At 36.5% G+C, this 15,879-nt stretch overlaps 1 protein-coding gene across 1 annotated transcript in view; it reads left to right on the plus strand.

The window, feature by feature from the left end:
* The first annotated feature begins 6,105 nt into the window (after window positions 1-6,105).
* The window catches only part of LOC149070198 (putative monocarboxylate transporter 5), a 157,812-nt gene continuing 148,038 nt past the window's right edge, over window positions 6,106-15,879 (plus strand). Inside the window, exon 1 of the mRNA XM_089249771.1 lies at window positions 6,106-6,843. Within this exon, the coding sequence (XP_089105897.1) occupies window positions 6,477-6,843 (367 nt within the window). The 5' untranslated portion in view covers window positions 6,106-6,476. The remainder of the gene's footprint in view (window positions 6,844-15,879) is intronic.

Below are 15,879 nucleotides of genomic sequence, written 5' to 3' on the forward strand. Positions count from 1 at the left end.
CCGCCCCCCCCCAAAAAAAATAGTTGTCTTATCTAAGTATGGATAGATTCTCGATTTATCCTAATATGTTTATCGTATTTCTTTTGAACGTGTTAATTATGTTGGAATTCACGACTCCAAGGGTAATCTGTTCCATTTACTTAAACCACATTTGAGAAAAATCCCCTGCGACACCGCAACCTGGAATTGTTTTTTACCAATCCATATCTGTTTCCCCTTGTCGAAGTAGTCGAAGCATACTAAAACAGAATATAAAATAAATTCTAGGTGAAGTTTATCCTCGTCACCTAAGACAGATACTTGACCGACAGGTCCTTAAGCCCCCTAGATAAGAGAATTGTCCAAGATTGGCAAGGCCTGCAGAACAGGCCTTTTAGTCAGCACGTTGCATTACTTCCGTGGTTAATTTCTATCATAAAAAGAAAGAATGTGAGGTCGATCCACGGGCTCCCAGGCTCGAGATCTTGAGGCTGTAACTATAACCATATGTTTTGGTTATCAAGAGACACTTCATGAGTTAACGAATATATAATTGCCTTAAAATATCCGCTAACAATGGAAACTATTCAGAATATTTCTCTCATCACCGTTAAGTAGCGTACGAAAGGAAAAATTTCAATTTAATATTTAATAACGGTGAACCTTGACAAAATGTGATGTAGGTTGTACGAGGTCCACGGAAAAGGTGAGGAGTTCCCGTGGAAACTGCATTCCGAGCGTCACTAATAGTCTACATAATGAATAAATAATTTCAAAAAGTGACAAAATATCTCCACATTTCTCGCGGAAATCACCGCTTTTGAAAGGAAAATGATGGAGGAGAAGAGAGGATATATCACAGAGAGAGAGAGAGAGAGAGCGATTCCCGAAATGGAATTTTGATCGCAGTTAATTTTATTTCTCCCTATCTTCATAAAAAAAAAAAACCCTTTTTCATATCTCTCCCCTTTTCTCCTATTATCATTTTTTCCCTCTCTTGCTGCATCTAAAGTAATGGGAATATTTCGAATTTGTTCAGGTTATACAGAAACGATTAGATATTGAGAATCTGATCTTACATATTTCGAGAGTTATTGCAACAGCAAATGTATGGCGATTACACAGAAATTAAGAAGGAAGAAAAAGGAACTTTTGAGTAGAAGCAAAAGAATGAATAATACGATAAAATTTTAAATACAGTAGACTCTTGACTATCCGGCTTAGTTAAATAACGATAGATCTATATCGTCCATAATTAAAAGACCCTATTTTAAAGTAGCCTACAGGAGAAACCAATCATCAGAAAATTGTGAAATTTTGTGGAGTACTTCGCGAAGCGATGGTAATTTGTTTCGGAGGAAAAAAGTAGTTGCACATGTCGCCACCAGAGGCCGTTTTATCAAGAAATGTCACATTTAGGCAAACGTTTACAATTTAAACACTTTTACAACTGTTACTGCAACAAAACACGTTCCACATGATGTCCATCATTTTCAGATACCTTGTTAAATCCCAAGATGGCATGTTCCACAACTGATCGAAGTCTGTGCGGGGAAATGTTTCACACGTGGCGTGAAATGCTGCCTTTAAGGTCAGGTAAAGTTCTTGGATTGTCACGACTTACCAGACGTTTTAAATGCCTCCAAAGCCACAAATCGCATGAATTGAGGTCCGGGGAGGCCACAGATTAGCGAAGTGACGGCTGATGTCACGTTCTTCTGTAAAATGTGTTTCAAGAACATTCTTAACACACACACTGGAATGTGTCGAGGAACTCCGTCTTGCATAAATATTGTGTCTACAAGGTAGTGACGTGCTTGCAGAGCCGGAACAGTTTTGTTCTGTAGCAGCAGTGCATATCGCTTCCCAGTGATCGAACATGTCACTGGACTTAATTTAACGTAACTCCTCGTAGAAGTAGAGACCGAGAATAAATGATGAAGTAAATCCACACCATACCGTCAATTCTGGTGAATGCAACGGAGACTCTAAGATAGCGAGAGGATTTTCCGGTTCGAAAATTCGGTAGTTGTGGGTATTGACTGCGCCATCCAAGAGTGAAAATGCGCTTTGTCTGTCCAGAGGATATTCCAAGGCCACCTCAACGCGAGCTGGAAACTGCAGTGAGAACCGGAGTCGAGCGTCATAATCATGTGGAAGCAACCGCTGCACAAGTGAAAGTTTGTACGGATAATGTCGGAGATATTCCGCATGATCTTAGGGACAGTTGAACGTGGCCTATCCAACGCCTGTGCTACACGCCTGACACTAATGCTACTACGAGAATTTGAAGCTCTGTCCTCTTCCACCTGAAGCGAAACCTACTGTACTGAGTCTATAGAAACGGGTTTTCTTCCTGTTCCAGGACGAACAGCCAACGATCCCGCGGTTTCAAATTTCGTTATCGTACTCCGAAGGTTTTTAACATTCTCATCGGACCTTTTCGAATCCTTTCCCAAGTCTGATATTTCCGTAGAGCAGTTACTGCGGAATTGCTGTTTTGGTAGAACAATTTGACCAGGAAAGCGCGATCTCGTAAACTTATCGTCATTGTAAGCAGCAAACATATTGAGAAACACGATCTCCGCGAATGTTTCTAGGTTTTATAACAGCTGCTTCGTGACATCACATAAATTTACATGTTTACTGCAGGTATTCAAAGTGAAATACGCCCTCTGGTGTTGACATGTGTAACTAACTGAAACAAACTCCCATCATGAACTCCTCCACAACATTTTACACTTTTCTGATGACTGGCTTCACCTGTAGGCTACTTTAAAATAGGGTTTTTTAATTATGGACGCCCTGTATATAAAGGCCATATTCTCATAGCCATTCCATTGAATTACGTTTATATAACGTGCTACAGCCTGCCAACTCATTCTATCCAAGGGGAATGCGGAAGTCTGTTTTCGGCAAGATAATGCACGCTCTCAAGCAGCGAATTTCAGACAGGTTATGTTAGGTGTCCAGACCAAAGACGCTTGAAAGGTAATGCAGCTTTGGTCCAGACGGTCCGTCGGCCAAAACAATTTTTTCTCCTTCAGTAGTCGAGAACCTGTAGGACACTAGTGGACATCAATCGAATTTTTGTCTCGCAGTTTTTCTTGTCAACGCAATGAGAATGAGCAGGAGAAGCTCGTCATCACCTGGTCAGCTTTACCTCAAAATCATATTGGAATGCCCATGTAGTCAATACTACGGAAGGTAAGTGAATGCATAGCACTTTACAGTGATCCGTTATTTTAAAGTTCTCCCTTTACAGTGACAGGAGTAAGGATTACGTTGGCTTAAAAACATGATGTAACTGTAACATGTTTCGATTGCTTATAACTTAATTTTTATCTCCTAAATTTCATATTCAATTAATCAAAAGAAATTTTGAACGTGTATACGGTTCCCCATAAATTCGTAAATACGGTAATATTAAAGTTCAAAAATTTAAGGCAATCGGTATATTTGAATGCGGTTTGCGAAGAAGATATTCTTACGAAAGGGGATTTTTTTTCGGTATATAAAAATTGTTCAAATTTTTGTTGATAGAGAGACACTAAACGAAAGTAAATCATTGGAAATATGCAAATCAGAGTCCTACAAATGCAGTGTGTACGATTAACCGTTCGTTTCTGAATTTTCCTGTTACTGGCGATTCAATAAGATTTTCTTCGTGATATTTCCATTGGTAAATAAAGTATTATTGGTGAAGTTCTTCTACATCAGTCACGAATCACCGGCTGAAGCTTTACGAACGTTTCGGACAGAGAAGACATCGAATAAAGGTTCAGGTCCAACCATTCCTGAATTGCTTTCCTGCAACGCCCCGGATCGACACGAATTCTAGGTGGATTTTTCTTTTTTGTACCAAAAAAAGAAAACCCATCTTCGTGAGAATAACTTCTTCGCAAACCGCATTCAAGTATGCCAATTCCTTCAATTTCTATGAATTTTCAAACTATTTACGAATTTATGGGACACTCTGTAAAAATTATTCTCGTCTTATATTTCTGGGGAGAGAGTTTTGGTGTGCGAAAAATCGCGGTCGATTTAGTGAGTGCGAATAGCTTTACACGCGCATATTCTTCACTGGATAAAAAATGTGTTGTAAATATTTATCCCGAACAAATGATGTACATGATGATGATATAATAGTGTTGAGGGGGAAAATGTTCTCTGGAGAATAGGTGGAGGAAATATAAGGCAACGGCGAGAGATGCCATGCTTTCGTGTTAACAAGATCTACAGCAACATTTGTAGTTATTTATGAAGGCATTGGGGAATTTATAAGTTTCTTATGTTGTTTATCTTGGTGTAATGTAAAGTATCAAGTACTGTATGGGACATAATTCTTCTTGTTTAGTTTATTTGGCATGAAGTAGCTTTTTTTAGTAGATCCACGAACATTTGCTGTGAAGTTATCCAACTTTATTACAGAAATACGTATTGGCATTCTTTAATAGGCATGTCATAGCGCACACCCGACAACGTTTTATTGCTATAAACAGTGTCGTTTGAACCAGCTTGAAGCTCCCAAGCATTCAATTTGGGGGTGGCTGTTCAATTTGGAGACCTCGCGTTAAGAAACCAATGACTATAAATTAGCATATGAAATGTTCATCAAAGACAAATTTAAAATTTTAGTCAATGTGAGAAAATTTCACAATTTATTCGAATTTAAAAAATAAACAGCTTACATTTCAAAATATAATTTTGTTTTTTTTCAGCATTTTAAAATATAATTTCAATAAATTTTGAAATGTTATAATTTATAAAAATGTTATGATCTAGGATTTTGTGTCATAATTATTTAAATTATCTTTATTTTAAATTATTTAAGTTAATCAGAGAGACATTCGCGATATCATGCAGAGGTAACTCGGAAAGAAAATCACCTCCCTTGAAATTAAACTAAATTTCATTGGAAATTATTCGCATTTTGAAAATTATGAAACAGTTGGTTTTATTTTAAAAATAATTTTATTTCATTTTCAGATATGAAATATTAATTGAAATTACAAAATATGCAACTTCCTTTAAAATTTTACATCTTAGTTTTTATTTAAAAATATAAAAACTATTCATATTTCAGAGGTTCATTCTGACATCTATTTAGCCTCTTCAAATTGTAGAAAATATCTCAAACACTGAAATACTCTAATTAATTGGTAATTTAACATTAAAGGGAAAAATTTCGATTTTTGTACGCCATCTGTAGTAAATCTTAAAAACATTATTTTGTATAAAAATTAGTTTTCAACACAAAATTAATTTTTTAAAAACATTATTCTTTGCAAAAATCAATTTAAACTAAAATTAAAATTTTCAAAATAATTATTTCCGTTCTAACTTTTCTCTCACTCTCGCAAAAGAGCTGCAAATGATATACAGCAGTATAATCCAAACTAATAATTGTGATGTTTTTTTAACTTAGAGTACAAAATAATGGTAGTTATAAACTCTGATTTTTCATAATTCCATCAAATCAAGACACAAACCTTATCAACAAGCACGTCACTCATTATTAATTATTTACTTAATTAACTCATCAACAGAAGTCATATATAAACCCAAAAAAAAATCCCATTCCACACCTGTATAACACAGTACACGAGACATGTCGCAGATGTCTCCGACAGCAACCCAAGACAAGAAAGACACTTCACTAGCTACACTTGAGAAATCCAGAGAATTCGAGAGCCAGGGATTTTCTATTTAAATGAAGGGCATCTCTTGTCTCTCTTTTTTTAAGAGAGACACTATAATAAAGACAAGTAAAAGGGGACATGAGGAAAAAATAAATAAATAAAATAGAATGGAATACATTCAGGACTGAATGGAAAAAAAAAATGGTGAATGAAGAGAGGAGTTTCCTCTCGCACATCTTTTAGACCAACAACGAGTGGAATTGTTCCCATTCCGTTTAGCACTCACTCAACTCTTCTACATTTTTCCTCTCTTGTTCGTTATTAGTTCTAGTTTTTTTTTTCCTTCTTAATTCTTATTTCCCAAGAAGATCTTTTTCTTTCAAGATCTATTCCGTGACTCACACTGAGAGTTGAGTTTGGCGAGAAAGTTTGGCGTCTTTCGTTTTGTGTCGCTATACACCACCACCGACAACAACTTCACACGAGAGAGAGCGAGTAGTTTTGTGAAATTTTGCACCAAAAAGCTTCTCTTTACACACAGATCAACATCAGATCGAGTCAGAGAGGGGATCTCTCTTCTTAGATCTGGATCCGTGAATTTATTTTTATTTTGGGACTTTATCTATAATGGATAAATTTTTTTTTTGTGTGTTGACTTTTCCATATTTTATATAGGCAATGAAAAATATTAATTTTTTTTTAAAAATTAATTTATATTTTTTTGGAAAATCTGTAGAAATGATTGGAAAAATTTGATTTGGATATCGGTGTGTGATGGAAATTTTATTGCATTTATCATATTGGCATGATGGATTTATGTGACGTCCGAATCCATTATCCGGGACTGAATTAAAAATGGAAGAAAATGATAAGAATTCTCACCAGAGAATCATCAGCAATGGTACCCCTTTGCTTGACGAACCCGATAGATCATCATCTCGTGGTGGTACGCCGGCTACAGTGGCCGTTGCTCGTAGCGTATCGGCGTCTTTCCAATCGAAGGGCCCACCGGATAGCGAGGGGTCCATGTCGTCCGTGGAACCCCCGGACGGTGGCTGGGGCTGGGCCGTAGTGGCCGGTACGGTCATCGTAAACGTCGTCGTTATCGGGCATGCCAAGAGCTTCGGTGTCTACTTCCAAACCCTGATGGTAGAATTCGACGCTAAACCGTCGAAAGTGGCCATGCTTCAAGCCTTGTATATCTCCATGTTCAGCTTCCTATGTAAGTACAAAAAAAAATATTTCAAAATTAAAACGTTGATACTATAACTCTATGGAAAAGTGAATACTTAATTTACATATATATATATATTTATTTTTCAATCATTATCGGCAATGAAAAATTGAATGAGTAATGAACATGTATATTTATGAAGAGATAATAATGAATAATTTTAATTTTCATTATTAAATGGCATCTTCTTCAACATGAATCTTAATAATTAGCCTTCGGGTCATTTACTATAAGTTACGAGCACTCGTGCGCAATGTTAAATACGCTTACACTATACAAAAATTTTCTACAATCCAAGAATTAATAATCACTTATTTGATTTGTCAGCGTGAATTGATTCAAAGAGTTGAATCACGTGACTTTCAACAAATCTGAATTCCGCTTACCGTATTCATCTAGATTCACAGAAAGTTTTTTTTATCGACATGTAATTTATCTTCCGCATTGTGTATGAAAAAAAAAACAACTTCCGCATTGTATATGATTATATTACTGCTGTATTTATGTTATGCGCTTTTCCGGCAACATTGCCGATTCGACGAATCGCGCATTTACGTTTGAATAATTATAAAACTTGGTTCTGAATTTCTGTTTTTAAATTTCGGTACTGCATACTCTCTTATTTATATATTTTGATTCTCATTTTTAAATTGCACGCTCTCAAAAATTTACGCATTTATAAGAGAATTAGGCTTTTTATTATCTCTGAATCCTGCATTCTTGTTGAATATTGTATAATTATCTCTGAATTTCATGGTTTTTATTGCTGAAATACGAATTTTTATTTTTGCATTTCTCGAATTTATACTTTTATTTCTGAAAAACGTACCTTTGTCTCTGCATTTCTCGAATTTCTACTCTTATCTCTGGAATACGCATTTTTATCTTTGCATTTCTCAAATTCATAATTTTATCTCTGAAATACGTATTTTTATCTCCGAATTTTCACTTTCATTTCTGGAATTCGCACTTTGTCTCTCCATTTCTCGAATTTCTACTTTGTCTCTGAAATACGTATTTTTATCTCTGAAATACGTATTTTTATCTCTGAAATATCTATTTTTATCTCTGAAATATTTATTTTTATCTCTGAAATACGCACTTTTTATCTCGAATTATTCGAATTCCTAACTTTACAATTTTCACGTTTATTTATGCAAGACGCACCATTATCTTTGAATTTATATTTTCTTTTCGGAAATTCATACTTTTATCTCTCAATTTTCACTTTTATTTTTTAAGAATGCAATTTTTTTTCTCAATCCTGCATTCTTATCATCATGTATCTCACAGCAAGCGTATCTCGTCTCTGAATCATGCATTCTCATCCGTATTTTTATCTCTGAACTTTTCAAATTAGTCATCTCCTAATCACGTACTACCGTTCAGTTGTGCTTTTATCCGACCAAAATAATACATTTAGATGCTGTTCTCTTCTAGTCACTAACTATTATCACTGAATTTCACTCTCACTCTTATTCCCTGAATGAATCATGTATTTATCTCTCGATTGTCCACTCTAGCACTGAATCATCAGGAGAATGCGGAATAGTCCCCTCGCACAACTGGATCGCGTGCTTTCCAATTTGCGAAAATTTCTTACCATTATCTCTGAGTCAGGGCTATCTTAACGCATGGACCACAGTGTGAGCGGGATCACGTGAGCTTCAGTTGCGTAGAGTGCCTCCATGATGATGAGATCTGGCAGTATGATTTTCAAGCGTAAGTACATAAATTAGTAAGGAGGTGCTTTCATTTAAATGGGAGGTGGCACACAGAGAACACCACACTTTTCCCAGGAGCTAATGACACTGTTGAGATGGCCCTGCTCTGCGTCGGTTGAACTGTGAACTGTGCATGGGTTTTTTTTTATCACATGAGCACTCTCTTACGTATAATGAATCGCATTGTGACCGTATCGCAGGAGCTCCTAATTAGATTTCAATATTTAAAATATTTTCCGATTTCATTCTCAGTGAATATACACAACTGCGAGGCCACCATGGCGAAAAAAAGTCTAGAACGAACACAAAAATATATATTTGAAGGTTTTTTTTTTTAAAAACTTCAGTAAAAATGTCTTTTGTGAGTAAATCGAACTTCTGACGATAAAATGAGCTGAAATATTAAAATAAGAAGTAAAGAAAATCGCTAATAAATGATTTTGGGACCTTTCTTGGATTCCTCGTTCTGAACTCCTGGCGTCGTTGGCCAGCGAGCAAAAACATTACTGCATGACCATATAATGTCGCATCCATCATGTGTGATCAGTTTTAAACATAACAGAATGCACGTTTTATAAATGCAGGTTTCAGTTCAATTCAAAGCTAACATGGGCCGTGGAATCACGTTGTATAACACGGGGTTGTGAAACTGTGAGGCAGCTACCCTGAGGTACCCATAAATATTCTAGGAGAGGGCTTTTGTTTTTCAACTGACTTTTTTAACCAGTAAGATGAATCCCACGGAACCCCCTATGCCAATAAAATAATAAAGGCCTCGGGCCCCTTTGCAGAATGATATTTAGTAAAGCTGGGAATCGGTTTAAATTTTCAACTGGTTAATCATAATCGATTAATCGAATTTTAATCGAATACGTTCAAATGCTATTCATTCATAGAAAATGTAGTGTTGGTAACTATATAATATCAATTGATGCTGTAAAAATGTATTCTATTTATTTTCACGCATCTATCCACTGAATGGATGTGAACAAATACAGAAATAGATTAAGAAATGAAGGTTGAAGCTATTTCATATCGTCCCCCTTCGCCAGAAACATGAATGCGCAAATTTCTAGAACTTGGAGAAAGACTTTTGAAAATGTTTACTCTACCCATGGTACTCTATGGAAGTTGTGCTCCTAAAATGGTTTGCAAAATGTGTTTCAATACGGGATGCACATTTGCGTTTCTGGGAAAACTTAGATAGAAAAATAAGTGTGATCCAACCAGCTGATAAACCCAAAAGTGAGAATTCGCACATTCATTTCTTTGGTATAAAAAGGGGCGATATATATGCTGAACATGCTTGTCGTATTCTGGAATTTCTTAACTTGGATCTTGTAGTTTTTTCTTTCAAATCAGTAATTTTAGAAATCATCACTAGTTTTCATTCTATCGACTTGTATTCCTTCATGTCAAAAAAATGTGATCGAAATATTGATTCACACACAAATATTTTTAAATACGGTCACTCATCTGAAATGTTATGTGTAGATGATAGGGTGACCATACGTCCCGTATTTACCTGGACAGTCCCGGTATTTTTTGTTTTTCTGACCGTCCCGACTTTTTGGCAAAAGTGTCCCGGTTTTTCCCGTATTTTTACACGAAGCCTACTTAAATTTTTATTCTTTATCAAATTAAACTTAATTCTTTACTTAAATTTTTATTTTTACTCTTTTTTTGAAATCAAAATTGAAATTAATTTTCAATTCATAAATTATATTATGATAATTACATCTATAAATAAGAATATTAATCTCCCACATTTGTCTTGGTGAACGTTTTTTTTGTTTTTCGTGGAATTCATTTTAATCCACTACAATTTGCAGTAATGCTTTATTTCCCGCCATTTGGATTTTTCCGTAATTTCAGCAACATTTTCAACTTTGTTTAGTTTTGGCGTCATTTTTAGCGATAATTGGCGATGTCCCATAATTTCCCGTATTTGGAATCCCGATTCCCCGTATTTCTCTCGAGGAAATATGGTCAACCTATGGATAGGAATATAATTCAACACATTTAATCGGTTTAGTCAAATAAAGTTTATAATTTATATAAACTTAATAAAATTTTTATTAAAGTTTATAATTAAACTTTTAATAAAAAATTTTAATCGTATTTTGATCAAGTTGATTAACTCAACTAAAAGTTTTAACTGCGATTAAAAATTGATCGATTAATCGATTAATCGGACCAGCTCTAATATATTTAGTACACAGTATTTTTTATTTCGCTGGGTCAAGTTTTTTCTTATTCAACATCACGTACCCCTTGAAATGTCTGTAAAGACCCCAAAGAGGTCCGTGAACCCCTAGTTAGAAGCCATCAAAGCTTTACGTAAGCACGAATGGGTGGGGTTCGTTTTTACTTGCTTTTGATGACAAGACGGAAGGGCGGGGGGGGTAAATATCTAAGGGAATTCCTGAATTCTACTTAGCTTTCCAAAAACATTTTAAATTCTGAAATTCATCTCATATAACTGCATTTTTTTTTTTTTTTTAATATTTTACTTTTTTTTACAAAAAATGCTTTAATTTTGTAAAAAATTAAAACATTGCCAATTGTTAATTGGCATGCTCGAAGCCTCCAAACTAGAGACTCCTCCTAACCAGACCTTTTCCTCCGCCGCTCTGTCTCAATGGAAAGCAGGTGGTGGAAGACCTGGGCCTATGCTTGAAGTTGCGCGTGCATGTGTTGTTAACTTAGCGTGAAGTTTGTTTCTGTGTAATGTTTGTTATGTGTAGTGCTGCCATCTGTCATCAATTTTTCTCGCAATGAGTGAAGTGTAATGATTGTATAATTGTAACATTGTAGGCACATTGCAGGCCCGTCATTCAGGGGATTCAGGGGCCCTGGCTTTTGAAAATACACTAAAAATGGTATATATATATATATATATATAAATAAATATATATACATACATCGAGTACATGTGCTTTGCCCCCCCTCCCCCCGGAAAAAGTTGAAATGACGGCCCTGGCTTGTTGCTTTCTGTGGCGGGACTTTTTAACAAGGAGATCGGCTTACATTCACGCCTCCTAGATAGAAACTAGTTACCAGTCTATGAGGCTTGGTCTTGCTTACTAAATTTTTCTGATCGGGAAGGGGTCCAGAGCTTTGCTTACTTACTTCTGCTGACGGGATGGGAGAAGGGGGTAAAAATTTATGCTTCTGTAATACTTGAAGGGGGGAGGTGCAACATAAACAGAATATTAAAAAATTAATCAGTAACAACCTTTTTCAAAATACTTGATAGAAATAAGACCCGAATGAGAGGTGCGTTAATATTTAGGAAGTTCAGATAAGGCGTATATGCGACGATTTTGTGAGCTCGGAAAAGGCGCATATCTCAGGTTTAGGAGCTCGGAGATGACTTATATGCGGGGCCTTCTTAAGAGTATCATGGGTCCCCGGAGCAAGTGGTTTTTCGGAGGCCCTACATGGTAAATCCTAGAGAATTTCAACTGGATCTCATTTTCGTGAGGTCCCTCTTCTCTTGAGTCCCCCGGGCCGTGCTCGGGTGGACCCATGCGTTAAGATGGCACGGCGTATATGCGGATTTTAGAAGTTCGTAGAAGTCGCATATGCTGATTTCGGCTCAGGAGAGAGAATATATCGAAGGCTCAAGGCTCATGGCTATCAAGGCTCAAGGGAGCCTTGGCGCAGATAAAAGTTTCATAACCTCAGTTATATAATCTACAAAACACATCAAAGAACAAACAAAAACTCTGAATAAATCTGAAACGAATTTCTTAAACATAGTACGAATTGTTGAGAAAATTGAAACTTGTTCACACGCGCGCATTGAAATTGCGTAGACACGCAATTAATGAGGAAACTCCACTGGGAAATTCTATTGAAATTTCTCATTCGAAAGAAAGAAAAACCCAACTCGAGCAAAGTTGCTCAATAGTTCATAAATAATGAAGTATTCAATCAACATACAATGGAAAGAGCCATACATTCTTAACCAATACGTAAGTTAAATAAGGAAATTGTATTGATTGTTTCTCGTTTTCTTTTTCAGGGATTTCATCATTGACGTAACATACGGAAATGAATCCCATCAATGGGGCAGACGCGAAAAAATAAATTAAATAAAATAAGCGAAAATTGAAAATAAATTCCTACTGGACAAAATAAAAAATGCTGATGATAAAACGGGATGTGCAGGAAATAGATAAAGAAAGACAGAAAGAGGAAATGTTTTGTCGTTTAGATAGAGCTGAATGACGTTTCTGGAATAGGAGAGAAAAAACAGTAAATTAGGGGCTTTTGTTCGCCGGGCACGTCCCGGAAAAATTGGAAAACAGCCGGGAAACGGAATCGAAGCATAAAAAGAGAAAAGAAATTTATATACGGTAGTTATAATGGAAGGGGTTTCGGCAAGAGTTTGTTGTTGACGAAAAGCATACGCTGGGAAACGATGTTTCTCTTACCCCTGGAGGGAATAGATATCGTATATATTCCAGTAGTTTCTAGATGAATTCCTTGCAGAAAATAAACAACCCTAGTAGAGGATGTGGTATTTTTGGAGTTTCTTCTTCAAATAATTTGGTTACGCGATTATTGACTTTGATTCGCTTTCGTTCTTGGAAACTCAATATTTTCAGGGTTATAAAAGAAGCGCATGTTATCATGAGTTTGAGTCTTTGGTAAGAGAGGTTGAAATGGATTCATGTCGAAAGGATTTCTCGAGGGTGTTATCGTTTATCAAAAGATATGCTATCAAAGGGGTTGAGAATTCAAGTGGTTTAAGTCACTTTGAAAAAAAATTTTAAGGCAAAGAAATTTGCATTTGAGATTAGCAATTATCGTGTCAGGAAATTTTTATTGTTGCCATCTGTAGGATCTTTTATCAGCTTGAGCTTGCACCGTTTCATATCTAAGTAAATATAATACTTACTTAGTTATTTTTTACACATCAACCAAATCTGGATTTGCACCACTTGCATTCTCAACCATACCCGAAGATATGATATCATGTATTTCATCGGAAATCGTGACATCAGAGTGGAAGCTATATACTAGGGAAAAATTCGAAGAAAATTAGAAAAGTATAAGTTTATCAGCAGAAGCTTCTAATAATGGTGAAACGATATATGGATGGCTGTGTTGTAAGGACATATCCATTCAAGTTCATGTATTTTTGACAAACGAAGTATGATTTCGTCCAAGCAGATATGTCTGCAGCCAAAATGATGACCTTGACGATCATTACGTTCACAGGTGGCAAATCGGAGATGGGTCAGTTGCACTGGACGATAAGCGTGGCTGTCGAATTGCACTGCTCTACTCTTGTTATTTTTGTCTGAATGACACTGGACGTTCCCTCCCCACTCTCCTGCTGTTACCGAGAGATTGCTGATAAATTACTTTCTTCCCTTCTCCGCATCATTTTTCTTTCACACTTTATACAGGCTTAGGACTGGCAGTAGCGTATAGTCACTGGCGTGTTCAAAAAAATTGCGGGTTTAAATTCCCTTGTCTTATTTCAGGATGAGATTCCCTCGTCTTATTTATTTGATGTTCAATTCCCTTATCATTCAAATTCATTTTTTGGGTTATTGTACCATAATATGAAATAGCTTTCAAATATTGATATCTCGTAAGTTCTCTATTCTGATATTTCTGCTTCATTTTTTCCAAGTTTCCCATCCGCTTTTCAAATTTCTTGTTTGTCATCTTCTTTACACAATGTGACCACTGTTTTTCAATGCATAGACATAAATTTGATAACTTCAATAAATGCATAGATGGTGGGATGAGGCGCACTAAAGCTTGCGTGAAAACAGGCATGACATGATTCACAAGCGTTCGTTGTTCTAACTCCTTCCATTTTATCAGAGACCCATATCACAGGTGGGAACTTCGCTCATTTGGCCACATAAGTATCTGTCATATAGTCATCATATTTCTTCAGTTTTCGGTCCTCTGGTATGTTGGACATCAAATCTTACACGAAACAGTCTGCAACCTCTGCATGATTCAAATACAGCAACTCAGAGTTCACCACTAATTTCTTTCCTTATTAACTTCTGGGGTCGCTCGATGAAAATCACCAACAGCCTTTCCGTTTTGCACTTTTCGAAATGATTTGCCTATTCAAATTCTTTTCAGGCTCGTGATTGTGGTGTAAATCCAACTTCAAAATTACCGTTGAATTTTCATCCAAATATATCTTTGCATTACAAATGCGTTTAACGCATCTCCACCTCATTGGCTATAACGGCATTCGTTAAAACGGGATTCGACTGTAATACAGAATGGTTATAAATAAATTGACACTACTCAGACATACGTAGCGCCCATCCTGATCGAGGTATTTTGATAAAACTTGATATAGGATATATGGACCATAGGGGAACAGAACGATCCAATAACAAAATAATTTAATTTTTGACCACCAGGTGAAAGAGAGGTGTTTTTTATCGCAGTTATCTTTTTCCCCCATGGTCCAAAATAACATATACCTAGTTCCAATGAAATACGTCCGCCGGGCGCAACATACATCCGAGCAGGGCCGTCATTTCAACTTTTTCCAGGGAGGAAGGCAAACTTTTTCCAGGGGGGGGGGGCAAAGAACATGTACTCAATGTATGCATATATATATATATATATATATATATATTGAGTATACTTCGACTGACACTACTCAGCTTAATTAAATCATTTGATCATTTTTGTCGCACCACGGTCATTTTCTGCACACGAGGGCTAATTAGACCGGGACCTACAATTTATTGCTGAATGCGAACGGCAACCCTGTATTTTTATACTCATCGAGAAGTTGGTGCGCTAACCCCTGGATGGGGGACTCCCTGCGGTAGCAATCTTTTTCTGTGGTCATATCGCCGTTTCTGTTGTACCTTTTCGTCAGGAAAGTTTTTGACAAGGACGAGCCGGGTATCGAACTCGCGACACCTTCAAACATCCTTTGGTACTTCAGGCGAGTATCTTATCGACTTGGGCTACCCCGCCCAGCTTAATTAAACTATAAGGCCAGACATAGCCGAAGCTCTGTCCCATGAAGGATGTAATTACCCTCAGGGCACATTACCCTGACGGGTTGAGCCAAGCTTAATTATACTGACACTACTCAGCTTATTTATACTGACTTTACTCCGACCTATGCAGCGCCTGTTTCGGTGGATGTTTTTCCATTGATACTTGGGGCATATGCTATTTGGACCATGGGTGGGGGGGGGGGGGGGATATAACTGCGATAAAAAGTGGCACTTTTTCACCTATTGGTATTTTTATCGAAACTTTCTTCTCCCCTTCATTGTCTATACAG

The sequence above is a fragment of the Pholcus phalangioides genome, unplaced genomic scaffold (assembly GCF_987345545.1).
Source record: "Pholcus phalangioides strain wild (caught in Gottingen) unplaced genomic scaffold, Ppha-v1.0 ptg000022l_1, whole genome shotgun sequence".
NCBI lineage: Eukaryota > Metazoa > Arthropoda > Arachnida > Araneae > Pholcidae > Pholcus > Pholcus phalangioides.